Below are 25,799 nucleotides of genomic sequence, written 5' to 3'. Positions count from 1 at the left end.
TTATGTAGTTAGAGGATAATTTAGGCTTCAAACGTGGTTTAAAACGACAGGAACCAATTTGTATTATGTATTTGAGAATAATAAATAATAAACCATCGATGTGCGGTGCAACCCTGTTACCAATATTCTAAAAAAGTAGATTTCAAAAATGTTTTTTCATAAATTCTTGACCAATAAGTCAAAGAGTCACCCTCATACTGAACACTCGAATATTTATTAAATTTCAGATAGGAATTAACTTAATGACAAAACATTTGCAGTAATAGTAGTGTTGAAAATCCTAATCAGAAACAGATGAAGTGTGTCAAAAAAAAAAAATCATAATTTATATTTATCCTCACTATTCCATTACAAAACACTGACTTCTAGTTTGCACTGTGGTACATACACTGCAACATCGAAAGTTTTAGAAAGGCTTTATTAAACATGTTAATCTGAAACAAAATAAAGTATGTTTCAGCATCATAAATTGCATTTTTTTAGATGATTTCAGTGTTTCTGAAAATAAAATGAGACCACATTTTTTATTACGACCATGTCTTCATTACAGTGATGCTTATAATTTTTAAAGAAAAATTACATCAGTAGCATATCCAGTTAGAGTACCGCACTTTTTCCAATGAGGTCATAATGTCTATCTTTCAAGTAAAAATCCTAAAAACTTCCAATTAGAATATTTAAATTATGGCACTAAATACAGTCATTAACCATAAAATTATACATGAGGATAGTTATCCTAACACCCTTCCTGCTTTCATTTAATAATAACATTTTTTAGAACGTTCACAGAAAAAGAAATTATTACAACAATTAGTATTTTTCTTTCAAGTACAGCTACCAAATCAAGGCCTCAAAATGGATAACATCTTTACATCTTTTTGTGATGTAGAGAAATTAATGCTTAATTAAAATGCACAGCCCCAGAAAAGCACAACACTATTCCCAAGGCCTGATGCACACTGGAAAAAAAAGTTTAGTATTACACATACAAATAGAGCACTTCAATCTAGAAGCATAAGCTGTTCACTTAATGTTGCCTCAAAACAACCATTTGATGGCTGTGAGAATTCATTTAGTACTGAAATTTAAGTATTCCCTTTACACCCTTTTAACACTTGATTTTATCCTGCAGTAAAGCTAAATTGTAGAATGTAAAATCTGTGCCAACAATATAGTTTTCAAACTAGTGCAATACTTTTTACAGCAGTTGTTGACCAGATGTACTGAACTAAAATTTCATTGCCTTCAAGTTACCAGCAAATTTAAAAATAAAACTTCAGCTATCATTACCTCGTGATTTATTTGGATTTGGAAAGATTACACCCATGGAAACATGCCGTTTGAAAAGCATTTGTAGTATGTATCCACCTCAGAATGCCATCCCCACTCTGCATACTACACATTAGAGGTGTAACCATATGCAAGTCAGTACTTCCTTGTTAGTTAGAATCATAAAATGCATTCAAGTTTAACCTTTTTTTAAAATCCTGAAACTGCATGAATTTGTAGGTACACCCATGAAGTCAAACCAGTCCCAGCTACTTGTGTGTTTCAGAAAGTGCTAGAAAAGTGCTGCAGGAAGACCACGGGGTGATGCTTTTCAAATTCTTTGAGCATCCTCCTCTTCTCCTTGGCAGACATCCTCTTGCTCGAGGAAATGTCATGAAGAAGTTGTTTGAGGCTCTCCAGGGTGGTAGCCTCACGCTGGTCCTCGTATTCCTGTGGAGTCACCTGCTGGCAGAAGGTGAACGCTGCAACAAAACATGAAGAGGATTTCATGGTTTTCATGGAGGATGCACAGTGCTCAGGAACAAGTGGGGGTTTTGTTTTGTTTTTTATTGTGGATCTGGAGCAACAGTGTTTCCAAATAAGATAGGTACACAAAAAAACTGAAGTACAGTGTATCTATACATAGTGAGCTGTTATCTCATCTGATGGTGTACTGTGTGATGGTTTGTCAGAGTGTAATTAACATTGAACTTACTAGCAAATGAGTCAGGATCTTTTCCCTGCTGCACAGTCCTCAGTGTGCTCCTCACAGCTTCAATAAGGGTTGTAGGTGTCTATCATTATTGCAAGATAAGACCAGAGAGTAAAAGGAAACACTGTAACAACTATCAGGTACTTGTAGAGACATTAAAAAGTAAACTTAAGGCTGGTTGAAATCCAGACGGAAACGCATGTTTGTCTAAGAAGACTATTTCAATGTAGTTCTGAGAGCACAGAATTTTACCTTGAAGAGCTCAGAGTGATTGTCCATGAGAAAGAACACCAGAGCTTCACTTTGTGATCGAGTCAATTCATGATTCTGAACAAGAGCTCTCTGAAATGTGCGGCACACCAAGGATCTGTTATCAGTCTGAAAGGACAAAAAATAGGTTTCAATTCAATTTCATTTATAATTTTACAAAATAAAGCTACGGTACTATCAGATTATTCAGTGAAACAGATTCAAACATGTTCAGTTATTTTCTATATGGACTATTTGCCTTTTATTATTCTATAAAAGTGCAAAAAGATGAAACTGGCAGTGTGGTTTAGAGGATGCTGCTGACCTGTTTCTGCAGACGGCAAGCATCTGAGCGAGCTGCTATCGCCATGAAGGCCAGAAGTCTTTGCAGTTCATCTCTCAGACTTGTTTCCAGCAGCCGCAAACACAATTGAGATGCTTTGATGGCATCCTGTAGCTTCCCTTCATCTGGAAATTAAAAGACACAAGTATTAACCTTCATGACTGGAGAAAAAACAAACAAAACAAAAAAAACAAACTGTGGTACAGATCACAGCCCTATCACTTATTGCTCCACACCATGAATCAAAAGTCACTATAAACTTAAACTTAGCTTAGCTTTAACTTAGCTTTTGGTTCTTACCCAGTAAATTCAGAACTGCAATATGTATGTCCAGGTAACGCCCTGAAATGAGTGGAGATTTTTCTTGTCCACTGTAGTATTTGGCAATGGTATCAAACAACAGCCTCTTCTTGCTTGTCATATGTTCTGCACTGGGATCCTCCAAAGACGCATTTCCACATTGCAGGCTTAGCTGTTCTCCTGCAACCACGATCAGCTGGTCGGGAAAGAGTTCCAAACAGTCTGCTGCTGCTGACAGCCACTCATCCAACCTGGAAAAAAAAAAAGTATGAAAGAACATACTACAGGTGTAATGGAATACATGAACAAATAGGTCTCAAGCCAAAGTGCAAAAGCCTCAAGGGATGAATCAGAGGACTGACTGGGGTAGGGGAAGGGTGTCAGACAGCTCTCGTTCCAAGCATGTGTTAGAGATAACCAGATCCTGGTTGGCCAGAGGAGCTTTGCAGGTTTGGGGATGAACTCTTTCAGGAGAGGTAAGAATGCAGTCCAACACTGGCAATTCTACTAACTGCAGCAGCTGCAACACGGTTTGCTGCTTCCAAACCTGATCTGACACTATGGAAGGAAGAAAGAGCAAAATAAACAAAAACAAAAATATCTGTCCACTCGAAATCCCCCCCCCCTTACTATACTGGCACATAGGGCTGAACGATATATCGCATTTGCGATAATATCGCGACATGATCAAGTGCAATTTTCTAACCGCAAAGGCTGCGATTATACTCTGGACATGTCCAAATTCATGGGCTGCATCCTCCTGAGGCCGCATTTGTAGACCGATTACGTCACAGCGACGCGCCGAAGGCTGTCCAAATTACTACCATATCCCAGAATTCATAGCGCGGCCCAGCCAAACTCCAGTTTCCAGCAATGGCGGCCGCTACTAAGTTTTAAAATTACTCATACTAATCTTTCTGGGTCACAAAATAAACTTTTAACATATTTTCAGGCGAGAAAGTAGTTGTGTAAACATCAAATATCTGCTCGGTTTATCAAGATATCCCATATTTGCAAAAGTGCTTCGACGTTTTCAGAGGCGTCTGCTACCCACCAGCTCGACAGCTAGCCGGGAGCTCGAGGGTTACTGATGCGGCCGAGAACGGCACAACTCCCGGCACATCATTTTCAGATCACCGCGGAGTTTTGCTGCTCGGGTTAAACGTAATATATAAGTCACTTAGACAACCTAAAAATGTTATTGTTGGGCTTTTTTCAGTGTTTTGTTTGTTCGTGAGTAAATCGGTTTGGCTGAGATTAAAGTTATTAGATTAGATAAAATAAAACTTTATTAATCCCCCGGGTGGGTTCCTCCTTGGTTTTCACACAGCTGACTAAACGTCAAACAGAAAACTTATTAAACAGAAGTATGAGACAGTCGAGAATTTACACCAGTGTCTGGTTATATTTTAGATAGCAAGAAGCAGACGGCCGAGTTTATTAAACTCCACCGAGACAGCGGTGACGCTAATCAGAACTAGACCGTCCAATTTCACGCCTTTAAACTTTAAAGGCGTGTTTGTGTGTGTGTTTATACAATTGCTATTATGTTTGCACTTTATGTGTAATGTTACTGACTGCAGAGATCAGTAAGATGTGTGTATTTTTTATTTATTAGTTTTATTTATTTAATATTATTTTTTAATTGAATGACTGTCACAGATGTCGAAAAACTGAGTGTGGTAAAGCCACTGATTTTTTTTAATGTATATTTCTGCAATCTGCACATTGTACTGACTTTCATTTTAATGTTTACACCAGGGTTCCTTGTCAGCACTTTATGCTCAGATGTTTGTAAGCTAAAAATAAACTATTGTGTATGTTCAAATATACTGTTGTGATTGAAGAAGTTAAATAAAAATGTCAGTCATCAATTCATGCATCACCTCATGTCATCATAACAGAGGTCTGTCTTCCAGGAAAGAACAGTTTAAAATTAATGTAATATAGTATTGGCCATACTATATGATGTATTGCTTGTCTTTGTTTAATAATACAGAAGACAAAGACCTTAAAAAATAATCGCATATCGCATCGCAATCGCAATATTGGGGCAAAAAAATCGCAATTAGATTATTTTCCATAATCGTTCAGCCCTACTGGCACATTTGCTCATTACCAGTTTTGGAAAGAAAGGTAGAAGATGTGGTGGTTCTGTTGTGAGCTGCAGACAAGGATGGCTGCAGATTGATGGCCCTTAGCAATCTTTCAACCCTTCTGTCTGAAGATCCAACAGCAAGAGGATTGGCAATTGTTCTTAATTCATTCAGCCTCCTGAAAGAACAGGAAACATTTGGATGATAACAAACACTTTGGTTCTGTGTATATGTTTCTTTTTTCTAAATAAAAATCTAAATACAAAATGTTGTAATACTTAGCATGAGTGTTGATGTTTATAATGTCTTAGCTATGAAGAAACTGAAATGAGAACATTAAGATAAATGCAACAAATTTACTAAAAAAAAAAAAAAAAAAAATCATAATACACCTATTCTGCAAAGATGAGAGTTTCAGTGTTCAGATCAGCACTTTCAGTGGTGATTCACATGCTTTAATACTGGAAAATAAATGTAAATTAAGCACCAATGTAACAGAACAGAGAGGATTTTATGTAAAACTCACCTTGAGCTCCTCTTCTTTTTTATCTCCTGTTGTTCTGGCAGTATGTTTTCTGCATTAATGTTTCCCTTCACATCAGAATTCGAAAATCCTTTGTATTCCAGAAAACGGTAAAGACTGCAGCTGCTGTCCTCAAAGGTCACCTCCTTGTCCCTGCGAAACAGCTTTGTGCCTACTGGTTCAAATACCTTCGCCTCCATCAAAGCCTGACAGAGCCGAGCAGCTTTGAGACGAGAAACTTCACTTGTGCAAAATGCCACGTTCTGCATCAAGTAACTGAGAACTGCGTCCACAGCGTCTGAGCCTGTGAAACATTCAGCGTAAACACGTAAATGTCTCCTGCAGCTGCGTACTTCCACTTGAGTCTGTAGGGCTTGGATGATGTTGTGCCACAGCTGGGTGGCACCAAAGGGCCCAGAGAAGCCTGTTGGTAATTAAAGAAACAGAGGTTTGAAGAAAAAGTGACTCCAGTGAGTTTAAACTAGAACTTGCTTAACTGTAGCCAAAGGTAATTGTTGGATGTTAATGACTTGTTTAAAAGTTTGAAGGATAAGGGGAGTTTGTAATATTTCCTCCATCTAATTAGAAAGGGTTAGGGTTACAACTGTTGTTGTGATGTGGCGCTGTATAAATAAATTTTGAATTGAAATGAAATGAAATGAATTGAACTAGTAAGTAAAAGCTACACTGCATGTCATTATCATGGTGTTTATGTACTACGTTGAAGTACTTTACGAGACTATTTCAATTTAATACTTTATTTTATAAAACTACAGTTGAAAGTTAATTTACAAGCCCACTGATAACGACGTGTTTGTGGTGGCAACCGTGTTTATAATTATCACTAGTTCCATCTAGCATGTGTATTAATTGCTATGCTATGTTTGCATAGTCATTTCTGTAAATGAGAAACTCGTTAAAACGAAACTCATATCTTACCATGCTGTAGATTTTCACGAAAGCTTCGAGTTTGGCTGTTCAACCTTCTAAACCGAGGAGTCAAATCAAGCGCCATCACGAAACTCTATATGTGACGTAATCACGTTCTTCTTCGTCTAAAATGAACCGACTCAACCCCGCTGCTGCCCCCCAGAGGCTACAACAGCCACACGTGCAAAATACCCCGAAAGGTTTTTGTTTTATTTGTTTTGTTTCGTTTTTAAATGAAATTTTTATAACAATGCCTAAAGTCGAATAAAAATAAAAATTTTGCAGTTTTTATATTTAAGATGTGCTGCCATTGGAAACATGCTGAAAAGACTCAATTTGTCACAAGTTAAGCATCTGGATCTTTTCTCAAGATGTCATATAACCACACAATGACCATACTGTAGTATTAATATAATAAAAACCTCCCACCTAAGACCCGTATATTTTTAGAGGTCTTATGTTAAGGGAAATAATAGCGAGCACAGGCGTCCACACTACCACAGGTAGTGAAGGTTCTGAGGTTACATCCGTAAACAAAACAACCCACGTGAACACAGACGTTTTGGAAAAGCAGGGCGGGGGGTACCATTTTTCGACAGCTTGATAAAATGTAGCCCGTATTATTACATTACCCTTTTCTGAACTAAATGTCTGCATATTATTGTATCTGCTCTCTTTAAATTGCAGATTCTTTTTAAATTAATTAGATTCTTCTTTTTTTTAAAAAAGACAATCCTTAGAATCGCCTTTATTTTTGCAGTTGAACACACCCGTGTGTAAAATGGTTTCGCCCGCTAGTTCTCAGAGCCAGCTGGGCTACTGAAGGACCTTTAAACAGAGAAGCAAACGCAAGAGGAGACAACTTTATTTTCCTCTTTTCTCGGTTTTTTCTTTTTTTATTTATTATTACTATTATTGAACACTTGAATTCCCTTTGCACAGCTCACTCATTCCAGTTGGTGCTGGTAATGCACCATTGCCAACCACCATAAATATAATCAGAACAGGACCTTTAAAAAGGACGACGGCGACTTTTCTCTTCAGAGCGGGGCTATTTTCGCTGTCAGCTTCACTTTCTAGTGACTTGAATGAGGTAAACATCGCGTTTCTCGAAGACATTTGTGCTTGTGACTTAGTTTATGGTGTCTGCTGCTAAGTTATCCGTCGCTTTGTTGTGAAACAGGAAGAAGAGTACAGTATTTGACGGTTCTGACATTTAGCATACCAGTGACAGCTGGTGTACGAAATTAATGACATTTATGACTCGTATTAAGCTGTAAACCAGGGGTTTTAGTCAAGTAACAAAGACAATTATATAACACTGACATAGTGCTGAGTTTGACGGATGCATCAGATGTATTTTGAAGGGAGAGCGTAACGCATTATTGTTTCCGCACTTCTTTTTCTGTGGTTTCTGTCATGATCAGATACAATATACTATTTGTAATGTACACGGAGTTCTTGTTTTGGTCTGCACCTCGGATCACGTGTACCCACTTCTTACGCATGTGTGGATATTTTTTTTATCCACGTTTGTAGCTGTGCAACCAAAGAGTTTCCATGTAGGGCTGAGAGACGGGGAACTGCAACCAATAAGGAGAGTTCCCGTGGATCTAGCCCTGCCTTCCTGATTCACTGCTTTGTTTACATTATACCGCAGTCAGATCTGGACCCCAAAAGGCTGTCTTTGTTCCTGCAGAAGTTGATGTAGCTCTGTGTGTGTGTGTGTGTGTGTGTGTGTGTGTGTGTGTGTGTGTGTGTGTGTGTGTGTGTGTGTGTGTGTGTGTGTGTGTGTGTAAGAGCGCCTGTACCTCTTATTCGATCACATATTCGCTCAGATATGTTTCCAAAACATCTGGGAAAATTATACGATATGTTCATTTATCTTAGATTGCATCCTTCTGGTTATAACAGGACAATGCATTTTACTCTACCTAGCATCTGAACTGCTTAAAGAAGCTTTCTCATAAAGAAGCTGCAGATGACAGAGTACACCTAATCCGTAATCAGTTTTCTGGATCACTCTGCTTTTATCCCTCTGGATAATCTCTGAAAATTGGCCTGCTGCATGGCTTTGACCTAGCTGTCAAGTCTAGCATATGATGTAATAAAAGGGCTCCCCACACCCATTTTCCTCAACCCTTGAGCTATCTTTAAACTGCAAGCGCTGCCAGGGAGTGTGCATTCATTTCTGGCAGCAGATAACTGAGCCAGAGGATAGGAACACCTATGGGTCATTCTGCCAGCACTGTATGTCTTAGGCTATATTAGAAAGGCCTGCAGGCTTAATTTAACCTGTTACAGTACTCAAGTAATGTTTAAGTGGGTTACTCTTTTTTTTTTAACAGTGGTAAACAGTCTTTACAATAACGTTAAAAATGTGCACATCCCGTCATCTTTACCTTTCTTTCCTATGTGTATTTGTGGAAAACAAACAACAGCACAGTGAGAAGTGTAACACGATCATCTTGACAGTTGCGTAGCCCTCTGTTGTCCCATGTTGCCCTGGAGACACAACTGACATTGGATAGACAGGCACAGGCATAAAGGCTTTTGTGTAAACCTATATGGAAATGTGTTCTGTTTATGTCTAGACTTTGTATTGTGATTTAAACCCTGGTGGCAGTAAACAAACACTGAACCACACTATACACTATTATTATTTCTTTTTATTTTTCAGTGACTTACGTCATGCACCATCATTGACTTTAATAATATGTTGAAAGTGTTTGCAACAAGGCAGCTTTGTCTGTTTAATGGTGCCCTCCAGCTGTTTCACTGAGTATGACTGGTGTTTTTGTTACACTCTGCCTTGGTAACAAAAACTGCAACAGTCACACACTATCTCACTCTCAGACGAGCTCAGGTAAAATGATGGTAAGATTGTGTCATGGAAATTTTGGTTTTCTAATGAGTACTTTGAGGATAGTTTATGCAGGATTCCCTTGAAAGTATCTCAGTAATTATCATTTAATAGTCTGGATCTTCTGAACATATTGAATTAAACTCTGTGGTAGGAAATCCCTTTTAAGTTATTACTGACTTGTTATTTGCAGCTATAATCCAAAATGCCTTTAAATGATGAGCGGCCTAACTCCACATCCAGCGGTGAGGACCAAGGTAGTGATGTGGAGTCATCATCAGAGCGCTGCGACAGCATGACATTGAACAGCGACCTGGAGTGCTCACGTGATAGCTTCACCAGTGACTCCTCCAGCAAGCATTGTAGCCCATCCTGTGAGTCTGTCCCCTTCCTTTCTCATTGATCTATGCATAAGCTCACTGCATATAATCCAAGTTTGTGTTTTTTCTTTTTGATGACCCTGTCTGAGTGGTAAAAAAAAAAATACATTTAATCTGCTGTTTTGTTTGCAGTTGTTGTTAGGGGTTAATGACTGTGTTTAATATAAAGGCTTGTAAGAAAGCTACCACCCTCTACACCAGGGGCATCAAAACATAAGGCCCGGGTGCCAGAATAAGCCTGACAGAGACTCCAATCCAGATATAACAAATAACAATTGTATAAGAATCTAAGATTGAATAAGAATATCTAACATGTTCAGTTAACGAACTTTCTGTTTTATAATTGCAGGACAGTCTGGGAAACTTCATCTGTCATTTTACATATTCATTTCTTACAGTTTAAGTCCAAAAAGTCGTACTGTTCTTTTATTATTGCATCATTCATTCTTCTTCATCATGTGGAAAAACTGAAACATGCTTATTATTATTAGACTTCTTTTTATTATATTAAGAAAAAGAAGTGTGAAATGCCAAGGATTAAATGTGTTGTTACACTTCAGTTCACTGACATAAAGACGGACTTTTACTGGTTACCTTAAGTGAGCTGTATGTATGAACAGTGTAAATGGAGTTTGACATCTGTCATCTTTAATAGTCGGACATGCTTTTTTCCCCCAATTTATAAATCAGCAAATATTTGATTCCCACAGCAAGCCCACCCAAAACCCTAACGCTGGACGAGGTCATGGAGTCTGCAAGAGACCTTTTCAATCTCAGCCTCTCCCATGAGATTGTTATTAACCGCAATTTCCACCTGGAGCCAAATAGCCTACCTCAGGACAGGTAAAATATGACAAAAGCCTGTGCTTACTAATGTCAAGTTTTGCAATATTAATACCACACCAATACTACATTTCAGATTTTTCCATAATGAAGAACATGTTAGGTATCAGGGAGAGCTGATGCTGCTTTCTGTGCTTTGTACAAACATAGAGATTTTGCAGTGTTTAAAAATCATGTTTACCTTTTTAAACATGGTTATAAACTAAAATAAATGTGATTCTTGTTATACCAACTGTCTGTGTCTGATGATAATATGCGAGAATTTAGAGTTAGAAAAGAAAAGGGAGATCCAAAGACTCACTGTTATTTATTCTCAAGCTCCCAGTGGATAACACAATTTTAAGTTGACAAGTTTATCTTCAAACATCATAGCATCCTGTAACAAACACACACTTTCTGAGCAGAAAGAAAGATTTGAATTTGATCATTGAGGACATGCTTTCATGATTTGCATCTACAGTATATTTGCAGCAACTTGTCTGGGAGTGTTTATGATTGGTGTACAACCAGAAAACACCAAATGTTGCACTACTGTTTAGTTACTTACTAAATAGTAGTGTTACTTAGTTATATCAAAAGAAAGGAAGATCCAAGAAAATCATTTTAGTTCCTTCAGAGAAAAAAAGTTAATTTACCAGTCTAATACTCTCAAGATAAGTTAATAAAATAAAACTCAAAATCAAAGTGTGCTTTATAAATGGCAGTTTTACTCAGATAAACCCCCTATTATTTATTTATTTATTTTCTTTTAGTTTATTAAAGGCAGTGAGAGATAATCTTCAGAAGGCCTTCTGGGATATCCTGGAGGCTGAGCTGAATGACGACCCTCCTGAATATGGACAAGCCATCAGATTAGTGGAGGAGATCAGAGAGGTCACCACATGCATTCAAATATTTATTTGTATATATATATATATATATATATATATATATATATATATATATATATATATATTTATTTATTTATTTATTTATTTATTTATTTATTTATTTATTTTTTTTTTCTAAAACAACTTTTCTCCCCCCTCTTGACGAACAGATCTTATTGTCATTCCTTAATCCGGGTGCCAATCGGATGCGGACCCAGATCATGGAGGTGCTGGACATGGACCTGATTCGTCAGCAGGCTGACAACGATGCTCTAGACATCCAGGGACTTGCCTCTTACATTATCACAACCATGGGCAAGATGTGTGCACCCGTGAGGGATGAGGAAATCAAGAAGCTACGAGAGGGCACAGATAACATAGTGACGCTTTTTAAGTAAGCGCACACTTTTCAAAATATTTCAGTGCTTGCATCCAATATACATTAACAGTGACTGTATTTACTGTCTGACCTGTTCTGTTTAATAATAATATTTTTAATTATAAAAGCAAATTTTTCATAGCATCTTGGTTATTTCTACACATTAGGGAAATATTCCGTGTGTTGAGCCTGATGAGAGCGGACATGGTCAACTGTACAATTGAAAACCTGAGACCTGTGCTGCAGAGGCAAAGTGTCGAATATGAGAGGGCAAAGTTTCAGAGCATCCTGGACAAAACACCCAGTGAGTGAATAACACTACATTCTTCTTTATATATAACCTTTAGCACCCTTTTATACACACAAAAATACAGAAAATATGCCACAGTTTTATTGAGGTCTACATTTGAGAATTATTTTTTTTTATATTTTGTGTGTGACTTTCAGACTGAAATGAAGCAAAAACTGTCATATTGACCTCCCAGTACATCTATTTATAACAAAAGAAACTCTAACTGCTCAACTCAAAACTTTAAAAAGAGAGTCCAAAGTCCAAAGTCCAGTGGAGGATGGTGGCTATGCCATCTTTTCTTTACAGTCTGTGTCAAAGTGAAAAACTGAAACCCTGCTAGACTTGCGCTAATATGAAACTTTCTCAGGTGCTTTAGACCGCACTACCTCCTGGATCAAGTCTGCACTGGAGGAGCTGCAGTCATCCATCGCCCCTACAGAACAGACTAATGGTCCTGGAAAAGGACAACCAGTGGTGCCTGGGCCATTTCAAGTTCTCAACGCTGCCTTCATTCGCATCCTCACATGGGACTACTCCAAGAGCCCACCGCCTGAGGTAGTGTGTTGTAAATGTAGTTAAGAGAAGGATCTTATGTTTATGTCAGCTTCTCTCCTTGTTATTTTTAAAAAATATTTACATAGCTGAGAGATTAGAGATTTTACAGACAATTTGTGCTTTGGAGATTTTATTGGTGCAATCTTCTCCATTAGACGTGGATGACAGATGAGATCCGTCTCCAAGAGATTCAGTGGCAGCTTCAGCAATGTCAGGCTGTGAATGAGGTGCTGCTCATTGTCTACAGCACAATTGGGGGGCCTATCCAGGGTCTACCATCCTTGTCTGACCACCTGAAGAGGATGATCAGTGTGCTGCTGGATGGGATGCACAGATCGTCAGTACCTTTGTGTCAGACTATTTTCAGACATATCTGTCTCAAACTCCATCTTAAACTGATTTTTTTTTTTATACCTATAGGGACTTTAACCTAGAAGAGTCACTAGAGGGCATCAGTGCTCAGATCTGCTGTGAGCTTAACAAGTCTTTAACAGAGAGGAGCTACCCTGCACTGACCCCAGCGCTGCAGGGCACCCTCACAGGCCAGATTTGCAACATTACCCAAAAGGACAATCCCATCCGAACCCTAGTTGGTAAGAGAGAATAAGTTGAAAGACTAACTTCTTAAAAAAATTTTAGTTGAGAAATTGATGTAATTGACTAAACGCTTGCTGTGGTTTTTCTGCAGAGGACCGTGTGCAGCAGTACTCCATGGCACTCATTTCTGACCCAAAACCTCAGTCCAAAATTGAACAAGTACCAGCTGGTTTGACTGCTATCAAGCCTGAACTAGCAATAATTGGGGCAAAGTTCATCTCCCTGGTCAACTACAACAAGACAGTCTATGGCCCTTTCTATGCTGACATCCTGAGGAAGCTGATGTTCAGCAACAGCCAACCAGCAGCCAACCCTCCTCAGAACACAGCTCAGGACTCTGTCACCCACAATTAAAATGAAAATATCATGCAGTTGAAGAAGACTGTTTTTCTACTAGACACAGGTAAAGCAAAGGAGGTGGGGAGTATCTGTGTCGACTACAATGTATTTGAGCAGCATCAAGCTGGTTGTTAATACACAAAGAAAACAAGAAAAAGTCGAAGCTATAGGAGGAGGAAGAGAAAGATTTTCAGTAATGGGATGTCAATGCATGGAGTGAAAGAAAAAAAGAGAAGAGGAAAGTGGGTCATTGTGTCATGCAGGTTCTGCAGCTGTGGTTTTGTCATTACATTTGGCAGTAAAAGCACAGCAGTGTATTTATCACATGCTCAGCTTTAAATGTGACTCCTTACTTTGCGAAAATGCTCAAACTTATTTTTCAGCAATATTTGGACAGTAACACAGTTGTTATAATTTTACCTCAGTACCCAATCAGTTTAATTTTATTTTCATTATTTGATTTTTTTAAAAAGTGCTGACCTAAGCTGAGCTTTTATTCAATGGCTTGAACAAAAATATAGTGTTACTATATTACATAGCCATATACTTAACAATTAATCCAGCTGCTTATGTCCTTGGTCACTAAAGCAATAAACACTAGTGACCCAGTGCCATTGGACTGCCTCCACCATGTTTTACAGATATAATAAACTTTGGAAAATGAGTTGTCCACAGGTTGACTTCAGGTTCAGCTGTCCAAACAATACTTATTATATTTATTACCAAGCTAAATTCCTGAACCCTTTCTCCAGTTTAGATGTAAAAGTTCCGTAAATACTCACTTGAAGCCCGGTAAACAGCAAAAATAACAAATACCTTGTCAGTGCTTCCCTGTGAACATTTAGGACTTCAAACCAGAAAACCAGTATTAGCTACAATAATCCATTTCTGTACCTAATGTTGACACCCCCTATTTTATCATTGTGTCTGTAGTCAAACTCCTTGAATTTTGGAGGCAGTATATAAGAACAGAAGGGCATTTTAATATGTACAATGCATACAGCAAGCTTTATAAAACACAGATGGAGAGGTTTATATAGAAAAGTAGCAGAGTAGAATTTCAGATTCTTTACATATAATGTTATCACCGTTAAGTACTAAGGTAACAGTATAACTGTTAACTACAGAAAAACTGACAATAAGAAGTGCCACACTTGAAGGTAATGCAAAACATGAGCCCTTTTCCTTGGATTTATTAGTTTAGTTGTTGTCTCTTACCTTTTTATCAGCCAGAAAATGAAACTGTTTGTATCATTTTTAATCCACACTTAGCTTTGACCTCTGAAAGAAAGTAATGTCAGTTGTCTGCATGAGTTTCTTTGTGTTGGGATTTGTGCATTTTAGTTGTTGCTTGAGTAATTTGTTGGGGTATTTGTTGCTTGTTGTATGTTCTGTAATTTTATTTGTTAGCTGCCAGTGGAATATTAGTTATGTTGATTGGTTATATTGTTATTTGCTTGTTACATTTTAACGTGCTGTTTTGTTTACAGTACATTTGCGCTGGATGTAAGAACACAATTGTGAGATGAAAGGTGCTGAACACAGAAATGAATTTTGTCTCGAAAAGTTTCCAGCGGACATTTGTATGCAGAAAGAAAAACATATGTAGTTTTACATCAGTTTACATAAGAACATGGAGAGTTTTTGTTTCCCTCTGTATCAATGTTAATATAATAAAACAACAAAATTGAGCATGTGGTGTTCATTTAATGATGAAACCTTATATACAGGGTGGGCCATTTATATGGATACACCGTAATAAAATGGGAATGGTTGGTGATATTAAAGTCCTGTTTGTGGCACATTAGTATATGTGAGGGGGCAAACTCCTCAAGATGGGTGGTGATCATGGTGGCCATTTAGAAGTCGGCCATCTTGGATACAACTTTTGTTTTTTTCAATAGGAAGAGGGCCATGTGACACATCAAACTTATTGGTAATGTCCCAAGAAAAACAATGGTGTGCTTGGTTTCAACATAACTTTATTCTTTCTTGAGTTATTTACAAGTTTCTGACCACTTATAAAATGAGTTCAATTTGCTGCCCATTGTGTTGGATTGTCAATGCAACCCTCTTCTCCCACTCTTCACACACTGATAGCAACACCGCAGCAGAAATGCCAGCACAGGCATCCAGTATCCATAGTTTCAGGTACTGCACATCTCGAATCTTCACACCAATTGCCTTCAGATGACCCCAAAGATAAAAGTTTAAGGGGGTCAGATCGGGAGACCTTGGGGGCCATTCAACTGGCCCACGACGACCAATCCACTTTCCAGGAAACTGTTCATCTAGGAATGCTCGGACCTTGCACCCATAATGTGGTGGTGCACCATCTTGCTGGAAAAACTCAGGGAACATGCCAGCTTCAGTGCATAAAGAGGGAAACACATCATGTGGCAATTTCAAATATCCAGTGGCCTTGAGGTTTGCATTGATGAAGAATGGACCCACTATCGTTGTACCCCATATACCACACCAAACCATCACTTTTGTTGTTCCAACAGTCTTGGAGGGATCCATCCAATGTGGGTCAGTGTCAGACCAATAGCGGTGGTTTTGTTTGTTAACTTCACCATTCACATAAAAGTTTGCCTCGTCACTGAACAAAATCTTCTGCGTGAACTGAGGGTCCTGTTCCAATTTTTGTTTTGCCCATTCTGCAAATTCTGTGCGCCGATCTGGGTCATCCTCGTTGGGATGCTGCAGTAGCTGGAGTTTGTAAGGGTTCCATTTGTGAGTAGCTAATATCCGCCGAAAGGGATGTTCGACTAATGCCACTCTCCAGTGACATGCGGCGAGTGCTACGCTGTGGGCTCTTGCTACGCTGTGGGCTCTTGCTGAATGAAGCTAGGACAGCCACTGATGTTTCTTCATTAGTGACAGTTTTCTTGCGTCCACATTTTGGCACATCCAACACTGAACCAGTTTCACGAAACTTAGCAAGCAGTTTGCTAACTGTAGCATGGGAGATGGGTGGTCTCGTAGGGTGTCTTGCATTGAAATCTGCTGCAATGACCTGGTTACTGCGTTCACCAGATATCAACACAATTTCGATCCGCTCCTCATGTGTTAACCTCTTCGACATGTCAATAAGATAAGATAAGATAAGATAGAACTTTATTAATCCCTCGGGTGGGTTCCTCTGGGAAATTCGACTTCCAAAAAGCACAGCAACGACCGAAGTTACAGTTACAGAATTGTTATATATATATATACACACACACACACACACACACACACACACACACACACACACACACACACACACACACACACACACACACACACACATATAAATACAGAGACAAATATAAATAAAATATACAAAGGGGATAAATAGAATAAATAGGAATAAAAAATAAAAATACAAGTGAATTGCACATTTCAAGTATTGAGTCTATTGCACTGTTGACTATTTACAAAAAGTATTGCACAAGGTATTGTACAGTGAGGTGAAGAGGCACTACAGCTTAGTTGTTCCCCCCTCCTTTGTCCTCCTGTTTCCCCTCCCTCTCCCCTCCAGAGAGGAGTTAAACAGTTTGATGGCGTGTGGGACAAAGGAGTTTTTAAGTCTGTTAGTTCTTGTCTTGGGGAGAAGCAACCTGTCACTGAACAGACTCTTCTGATTCTTTATGGCCGTGTGCAGAGGATGCCCAGCATTGTTCATAATGTCCATCAGTTTCTTTAATGTCCTTTTCTCTGCCACTGTCACCAGAGTGTCCAGCTTCATGCCGACCACAATGGCTGTGAACAAAGAGAAACTTGTAAATAACTCAAGAAAGAATAAAGTTACGTTGAAACCAAGCACACCATTGTTTTTCTCGTGACATTACCAATAAGTTTGATGTGTCACATGGCCCTCTTCCTATTGAAAAAACAAAAGTTGTATCCAAGATGGCCGACTTCTAAATGGCCACCATGGTCACCACCCATCTTGAGGAGTTTGTCCCCTCACATATACTAATGTGCCACAAACAGGACTTTAATATCACCAACCATTCCCATTTTATTACGGTGTATCCATATAAATGGCCCACCCTGTAGATATATTTTTTCAAAGGGGTATTAATAGAGGGAACCTAACAGTTTAGCCCACGAATAGGAAGAAAACCAGGTTTGAACCTTTATCTTTAATTTTGTGTTGCTTTTTTCTCTTGTTGCAAGTTGAAAACACAAAGCTATAATGTATTATTGCTATCATTTTGCTATCTGGGGAATGCATGAGACTAACACACAACTGTTAAGAAAAAAAGCTATTTAAGCAAGGATGAAAATTATAATCACCAACCTGCATCCTTAATTAATTAAATACAGACAATAATTTGTATAGATGATAATTTTAGCTTGCATATACTTCATTTGAGTCTCATTGCACGCAGGTCTGACAACAAGCCTATATGTCCACAGCATTATATAGGTAATCTATTCACAGCTACTTATAATTGTATTATCAGGGCATCAATGTGTACTGGAGTAAACAAATGCTCTCATCACTTGCTGTCACCAGGCAGTAATGTTGCCTTCAAGTGCGGCCTGGAGGTAGATAAAAATAGAGTTGTCAAAGGATTTTTAATTCATAAATCTAATTTCGTCTAATGTGGCGTCTAATTGTGCAAAGTGTTTGAACTGTATCATGAATTTAGTGGGTAATACCACACACTAAAGTGTTTTTGATTAAACAAGACAGAGAAAGTAAATGATGGTCGTTTCTATGTTATGTCTTATAGTAACGCATAATAACTCTTATGTTACTCAAATTTACCATGAAAACACCGCCGCTGGAATACGTATTCATATGACTTTATCGTTGGAAAATATTTGTAAAGCCTAACCGTTTTAGCTGAGCGAACGCAAATATTTACAACACACGAGAAGTATATAAACGCCGCATCAGTTTGCCCAGCTACACATTCTTCCAAAGCGTGAGCTCACCGGTCACGTGAGCTAGAGCTTGCAAAGCAATTGGTTGCTTCACGCCGGGGCAGTTGTTTTTGTTGTGAATCAGGAAGCTCTTCTTTCAAAATTGGGTGTGTAGTAACACGTTAAGACAGAGAATTAAAACCTCTGTTTAGTGACTGGGTTCTTAAATCGTGACCTGATATCGAAGCCGCATACAACTAAACAACCACCTTCTTCGCTGAAGACTAGACGATATTCGTAAGTATCAGCTAGTGGCTACCTGTCTTTCTTTGTTTCATTTACTTCAAGCAGTCGGAGTAGGTTGAACTTCCTAACAAGTGCTGGATTGGGCTTGGTTTGTGAATATAACGCTAGAAAAGATGTCGACTAAGAATAAGAAGAGTCAAGTTTAGTCTTCATTAGCACTAGTGAAAGTTCATTTTGAGCTGTCAAAACTAAGTACTCCTACTATTTTTTAATAACAGATGGTAACCTATACCCCAGTGAATGCGTTATCAGCTCTTGTATTTTCACTTTTGATCTCTTCCTGTTTCGTATTGGAACACAGATATCTGGACATTAAAGACTGTTTTCACACACTTTTGTGGCTTTGAGGGTATTTTTAAGGTTTTAGACTACATTCTGCCGTTAAAGCCTGCTAACAAATTTTATTTTTAAACAGCAGGAAACCTTTAAAGCTTGACGAATACATAACCTTCAAGACTGATCAGTTCACACATATACACAATCACAAATACATCTGTATATAGCAGGGGCATGACGTATTGAGGACATATGTCAGGCGAGTTATAGGAAAAACAGTACATGTATTACAATAGAAACCAGTTGACTCACAGGCTTGTAAACATCCAGAGTCTCATTAAACATGCCCATCAGTGCCTCTACAACCATGATGTGATTTTTTTTTAAAAAACTTTTTAATTTATTTATTTTTTTCCAAACTAACAAATACTAAAACTAACAATATTTACTCTATGTTTCTACTTTAATTCTCCTTATTAAAATATATATATATATATTATATATATAAAATATATATATTTGTATTCCCCATGTAAATGGTACAGTACCAGTACTTGGATTGGTACTTATTTAATTTAATTTAATTTATACTTAATTATTATGTTTGGAGGGGAGGGGGGCACTATTGGATAGTTTGAGTAAAGAGAAGATGATAGAAAGAGGACGAGGAAGACATGCAAGCCGCTGCATTTGGCCTTGTAGCATGTGGTTGCCTGCTCAACCACTGAGGTAACCGAGTGCCCCCGTAAGTACTGTTTAACTTAAAATTCATTCAGTCACATTTACATGAAAGAGTTGCGCAAACTCTGGGGTTAGTATCTTGCTCAAAGATATTTTGACATGCAGGTTGGAAGAGTTGGAGATCTAACCACTGACCTTCTGATTAGTAGACTACCCACACTACCTCCTGAAGATGGAACAATAAGAAATACATGCCATGCCAAAAAGGATGGACAGATCCACAATTTATTAAACGCCGTATTTTTTTCCAATAGCGTGCAGTGCACCGAGATCCTGTATGGTTGGTGTGTGGCGCAGAAATGGCGCTGGAGGAAGGGGCACGGAGCTGTCTGCTGCGCTTCCGCCAAAAACTGGAGGAGGACATTAAGCCCACCTACCTGATGGATCACATGATCAGTGATGGTGTGATGACTGTGGATGAGGAGGAGAGGATCAGGACTCAGGTGAGCTTCTGGTGGTTTCTACATTTTCTAGAATTAATACTGTGGTCAATGAAAATATTGCTCGACATTACTGAAGCCCTGTCCTCCTTTCCTCCTCTCAGACTTTATTGTCCATGTATTGAGTCACCCTCCTCCTACCTTTATTTACTGAGTCAAGTCTTTGTTTTCACACTTGTGTTGACTTTGCCATTTTCTGTGGACACAAGACATGACGATAACTGTAGATAACTCATTTTCCCCTTAAGGTTATTTAGTAATACATTACCTTGGATTTCGCCATAGAGAAGCAATACTGTGTCATTAAAATGATGTTCCGTTAAGTAACTGAGGCATACATGAACAGAATGCTTTTTGGCTGCTGTAGAAATCAAACTAACAGCAAAACCAATAAGTGTGTACAATTTTAATGTAACTTTACATTCTCTTTTTAAATGATTAATAACAAAACTGTATTCCAACCTTTGCCAACATTTTGCCAACATGGGATTTTCCCACTAGATGATGCAACTGGTTGATTTCTAGAATACAGCTGGCTTAAACCATGCACAAATGTTGTAACATGAACAATCTTTTTTGTGGAATGTATCTCAGACTCTTAACATTTATTCAAAACATCGCCTGGTATGGTTTCTACCAGATCATAACATTTCACATCTCATCTCTGATGTTTCTGTCTTCAGCTTACCAGGAAGGATCAGGCTGGAGCACTAATAGAGCTCTTGTTAAGAAAGGACAACCTTGCCTACATTTCTTTCTACAACGCACTGGTCAGAGAGGCATATGACGATTTGGCCAGTTTGCTCCATAGGGACCTGCCACACATCTCATTGAATCCACATAAGGGCTCTTCTGATGGCTCTGCAACTTATGGTAAGAAGTAGGAAGCTGTGGGTGAGGATGGTGGAGGTTTGATAGGTTGTGCTGTTAGTGTGTGGGAGTTCATGAGTGCTGGCAGAAAAAAAAAAGGATGTGCAGAGTCTGCTTGTTGTGTGGGAGTTGATCTTGATCCTGACTGAGCATCTTCTTAGTATTAAACTTAGTGTTGTTTTTTGTATGATAACTCTTCAAACACTCACAGTTTTGCTTTGTTCAACAGTTCAGTCAATGCTTAGTGAAGGTGGCATCCCACAGAGGCCCGTAGTGTTTGTCAGCAGACCAGAACTAGTGAACAGGGCCAGGGAGAAGCTTTACCGGCTCCAGAAGGAGCCCGGCTGGATCACTGTCTTTGGCATGGCTGGCTCGGGGAAGTCCGTCCTAGCTGCTGAAGCTGTTAGAGATCATGGAATCATTGAAGGTGAATATTTGACTGATATAAAGCACTAACTATCAATATGAATTAGTTTGAGGCAATGAATGAAACTGAGAAAGGAAAAGCTTAAAACAAAAAAGTTTTTGTAATCGTTGATGTACTTTTCTGGGTCTCTTACTAACATAGATCACCGATGGACTCAGCTAAGATGATGTTGTCGCTAATGATCCACGAACTGACAGATAGCAGTTACTTCTCTGTAGTTTGACAACTCTTGCTCCTTTAACTCTTTCTTCCCTCTTATCTCCAGATTGCTTTCCTGGAGGCGTCCACTGGCTGTCCATCGGCCAGGTGGACAAGCCAGACCTGCTGGTTAAAGTTCAGTCATTGTGTTTTCGTCTGGAGCAGAGCCTTGATTCTCAGCCCCTCCACCGTCCTCCAAACTCTCTGGATGAAGCCAAGGAGCGTCTTCGCTTCCTCATGCTGCGCAGATATCCAAGGTCACTATTTAGTAATTATATGTGATCTCCCAACTTTTTATTTATAATATTGAGTTTAACATGAAATACTTTAACTTTAATCAATCAATAAGACAGAAGTAATATGTATATAGAATAAGTTAGTATATCATTTACATTAACCATGCCATTCTAATATCGACATGTACAAGTAAAATAATAAAGGATGTAAAAAATAATTAAAACAGAAAGATACAGTATACATGTAAAGTATTTTTAAAGTTACTGAAGCAGATGAATTGTGTCGGTCAACAACGCCAACATTATTATTATTAAAGTCAAGTCAGATGTAGTTTATTGGTGAATTATGTTTTATGTATATACCACTGATTTAAACACAGCAGGAAATATAAACTGAGACATTTGAACTGCAATAATGCATTAAAAACAATTCAAATTTAAGTTAAAAGAAAGTTTTAAAAAGTTAAAGACAACAACTTTAAAAATTCGACAGACATTTTAGGTAAAGATGAATTGTTTCGACGGGGTGGGGGAAATAAAATAACTGTGTAATAAATGTATCCTATGTCACCAAACAAAATACCTTGGAAAGTTAAAACTTTTACTAAAGAAGAAACTTGGTTACATAGAAAATATAAAAAAATGATGTGTTCAGTAACTCTAAATCTGCGTATGGAAAAATAGAAGCTTAAAGGTAAAAGGAATGCAGATGGTTTCATGTGCTGAATGTTGTTTAACTGCTCTGCTGCGACAGATTGTTCATATGAAAGTGAGTAAGTGGTGCAGCCACAGTCATTTGGATGGTATCTACGTCAGCAGACGTAAACAGTCAGCTGATTTAAAAAGCAGCAGCTGTGACAAATTCCTTCTTTCTTTTGTGTTTTTTAGATCTCTGCTGATTTTGGATGACATCTGGGATAGTACAGTGTTGAAGGTGTTTGACATCCACTGTCGTGTTCTTCTCACCACCAGAAATAGAAGCCTCACTGATTCTGTTAGTGGTATGTGTTTTGTTGCTTTTCTCTGGTCACTGTACAGACTTAAGTGGGTGAAACTTCTGCGATTACTTTTCTGTATACTGAAAAATACTCTGTATTGACTGTTTTTGTAGGTGCTAAGCACGAGGTGGAAGTTGAAAGCGGGTTGGATGAAAACAAGGCCTTGGAGATCCTTGCTCTGTACACTAGAATAAATCTGCAAGCACTACCTGAGGAGGCTCGCAGTATTGTCAGAGAGTGTAAAGGTATGTATCTTGACACTGACTAATAAAGAAATCTAAGAAGATGTCTTTGCTAATATGGGTGATGTTATTTTTTATAAGAAAACATGGCTAATTTCGATTTAGTTGTTGCTTTCTGGGAAAACAAATCAAGCTTTGTGACGATTTAGGTCTCATATCATTTTTAGGGTCATGTGCTTTAAAAAAAACCCACACATTTCTGTTTCCTCGCCCCTCATGTCAGGCTCCCCTTTGGTGGTGTCTCTGATCGGAGCGCTGCTCAGAGAAAAACCAAACCGCTGGCGTTACTATCTCTGCCAGCTGCAGATGAAGCAGTTCAAGCGTATAAGGAAGTCATCATCTTATGACTATGATGCCCTGGATCAGGCCATGGCTGCTAGCATCGAGGTACTTCCTGATGAGCACCGAGACCTCTACAAGGATCTTACTGTTCTACAGAAGGATGTCAAAATCCCCGCTAAGGTTTGTCTGCACAAAAGGAGATTGTTTATGATCCCTATATTTTCTGACACAGTGACATGACATTTTAAATTTTAATGCTTTTTGCAGATTAATGGCATATTATTCTTCCACAAGGTTAAGAACGGTTAATTGTGTTGTTCTTTCTTCTCCCAGGTGCTGTCTGTTCTTTGGGATCTGGAACCTGAGGAGGTGGAGGACATCCTGGAGGAATTTGTTAACAAGTCTCTGCTTTTCGTGGACAATAACAGTAAACCCTACCTGTACTACCTTCACGACCTCCAGATAGACTTCCTGTTGGAGCAGAACCGAACGCAGCTTGAGGTCAGTCTAAAGGCATCCTTCAATTGAAGTGGGCAGTGATTGTCAAATTAAGCTACAAGTTTTAAGAGGCCAGGCTAACTAATTAGCTACATTAGGTTTAAATTAGCTCTAGCATAAAATCAAAGCTATAAATCCAGTGTCATTATCTTTAACCCAGCAAATATGGTTCTTTGCTGTTGTGTGTGTGCTTATTTGGGTTTTCTGTGTTAAACAGAGCCTTCACACTAAGGTGGTGCGTCAGTACCAGCAGCATTACAGAGACGGTCCCCCCACTTCAGGAGACGAGGAATCTCTTTACTGGATCCGATATTTGACCTACCATATGGCCAAAGCCAACCTTACCCAGGTAGAAGTGATAATTATTTTCTTTTTCTTTTAAGTGTGTTTGAACCTAGTAATTCATTACAGTGCTGAACAATGAAATGGCTTTCTCATTTTCTGTTCTACAGTATGGGAAACCATTTTTATTATAGATAGATAGATAGATACATACATACATACATACATACATACATACATAAGTTAAAGTAGACCAGACTGCACAGCCCTATGCAGTGTTTTAAGATGACGTATAAGTGAGAAATAATAGCAGGGTTTTATTTCTTCAGTCTACCTTTTTTCTCACCATGTCTCTGTCTCTCTGTGTCTTTTTCTCTTTTTGGTTTCTGATCATCTCTGTCTAGGAGCTCTACTCACTCATGTTCTCTCTCAACTGGGTGATCATCAAGGCCAAGATAATGGGTCCAGCTCATCTCATCAATGACTATGTGGAGTATGGATCCATTCTGGACCAAGAGGTCAGGACATAAAAAAATGGCCACTGTGTCTATTGCCCTTTTCACATATGGGATACACATATGTGTTCAGATATGGGTCACTTTAAACTTAATATTTATCACTGCCACACAAACCTTTGTTTTCTATGTATAAGTAGTTTTTCAAGGCATAAGATTAGTTGAGTGGCATGATGCAGAGCCTGAAGATAATTGTTGTTTTTTTTAAATTTCCAGTCATATTTTCAGTGAGTGAAGCAACTCACAAAGATGCATGAGAGATATGTGCAGACTGCAGGAATCATAAATTTGTGCATACCTATCTGTTGCATCAAATTAGTGAAAATGACAGTGTCCTTGATGCTTAAATTTCTGATCTTCATGTACAAAAAGAGTAATTCAACAAAGAATGAGAGTGCAGCTCATTCTACCTCATCCCGAGGAAAAATACAGGTTTAGACTCCGCCTGTCTTTCATGTACTTTGTGAATTAAATAAAAAGGTTGACCTTTAATTTTCCTACCTTCATTTTCTTTTTAATTATCACATTTTCACTTTCTAATTTTCATCTTTGCAAGAGAACATGCCATGGTGCATAATAGCAATTACTTACCAATCAAACTTTTGTGATTTAAGTTCTTAGTGAAAAATAGTTATGATAACAAACGACAAGCTTTGGGTAGTTTCCCTTTAATGTGACCTGGTGTTTGCAGTGGACTCAAGTATGCTTGTGTTTTCTTTGCTTCCAGAACAGTGAAGTGCGCAGTCAGTTCCAGGAGTTTCTGTCTCTGAATGGCCACCAGCTCGAGCAGCGTCCTTTCCCTGATGTTGTGCAGCTTGCTCTGTCTCAGCCGCCCAACTCCGAGGTCTACAAACAAGCTCAACTGCAGGCACAGAACCGGACCAAAGCTGGGAAACTCTACTTTGACTTGGTGTAAGAAAGCAAGCATTTAATATGGTGTTCTCTTTATAATGGAGATATTTCAAGTTGATTTTTACATCTCATTATTAGTTAGTTTGTTATTGAATTATATGATAACTAATTTTCATTGTTAAATCTGTACTCCCTTCTTTAACATGTAAGATTTTAGATGACATTTGCTGTTAC

At 38.4% G+C, this 25,799-nt stretch overlaps 3 protein-coding genes across 3 annotated transcripts in view; 2 read left to right on the top strand and 1 right to left on the bottom strand.

Annotated features, from left to right (window-relative positions):
- Window positions 1-204: 204 nt before the first annotated feature.
- Window positions 205-6,559, bottom strand: depdc4 (DEP domain containing 4). The gene is made up of 9 exons (XM_085387326.1): window positions 6,432-6,559; window positions 5,496-5,916; window positions 4,993-5,147; window positions 3,236-3,431; window positions 2,874-3,124; window positions 2,556-2,698; window positions 2,234-2,359; window positions 1,985-2,063; window positions 205-1,751 (listed from the first exon to the last, which is right to left on the bottom strand). Exons 1-9 carry the CDS (start codon window positions 6,505-6,507, stop codon window positions 1,552-1,554), a joined length of 1,647 nt encoding a protein of 548 aa, XP_085243452.1. The 5' UTR covers window positions 6,508-6,559; the 3' UTR covers window positions 205-1,551.
- Window positions 6,560-7,216: 657 nt separating this feature from the next.
- Window positions 7,217-15,226, top strand: tcp11l2 (t-complex 11, testis-specific-like 2). The gene is made up of 10 exons (XM_085387110.1): window positions 7,217-7,515; window positions 9,479-9,659; window positions 10,376-10,508; window positions 11,261-11,381; window positions 11,548-11,771; window positions 11,924-12,060; window positions 12,416-12,603; window positions 12,759-12,940; window positions 13,024-13,196; window positions 13,292-15,226. The coding sequence occupies exons 2-10, from the start codon at window positions 9,491-9,493 to the stop codon at window positions 13,552-13,554; spliced, it is 1,590 nt and encodes a 529-aa protein (XP_085243236.1). The 5' UTR covers window positions 7,217-7,515; window positions 9,479-9,490; the 3' UTR covers window positions 13,555-15,226.
- A 3,303-nt stretch (window positions 15,227-18,529) lies between these two features.
- apaf1 (apoptotic peptidase activating factor 1) overlaps window positions 18,530-25,799 on the top strand; it is a 45,669-nt gene continuing 38,399 nt past the window's right edge. The window contains exons 1-12 of the mRNA XM_085386908.1: window positions 18,530-18,699; window positions 19,980-20,168; window positions 20,849-21,038; window positions 21,265-21,462; window positions 21,728-21,917; window positions 22,785-22,897; window positions 23,008-23,139; window positions 23,360-23,598; window positions 23,752-23,919; window positions 24,134-24,265; window positions 24,603-24,716; window positions 25,441-25,625. Coding sequence (XP_085243034.1) covers window positions 20,025-20,168; window positions 20,849-21,038; window positions 21,265-21,462; window positions 21,728-21,917; window positions 22,785-22,897; window positions 23,008-23,139; window positions 23,360-23,598; window positions 23,752-23,919; window positions 24,134-24,265; window positions 24,603-24,716; window positions 25,441-25,625 — 1,805 coding nt within the window. The 5' untranslated portion in view covers window positions 18,530-18,699; window positions 19,980-20,024. The remainder of the gene's footprint in view (window positions 18,700-19,979; window positions 20,169-20,848; window positions 21,039-21,264; window positions 21,463-21,727; window positions 21,918-22,784; window positions 22,898-23,007; window positions 23,140-23,359; window positions 23,599-23,751; window positions 23,920-24,133; window positions 24,266-24,602; window positions 24,717-25,440; window positions 25,626-25,799) is intronic.

The sequence above is a fragment of the Rhamphochromis longiceps genome, linkage group LG17 (genome assembly GCF_057381845.1).
Source record: "Rhamphochromis longiceps isolate RC_006_pf linkage group LG17, R_longiceps_female_GT1.1, whole genome shotgun sequence".
NCBI lineage: Eukaryota > Metazoa > Chordata > Actinopteri > Cichliformes > Cichlidae > Rhamphochromis > Rhamphochromis longiceps.
This window is presented reverse-complemented; position numbering and strand designations above follow the sequence as displayed.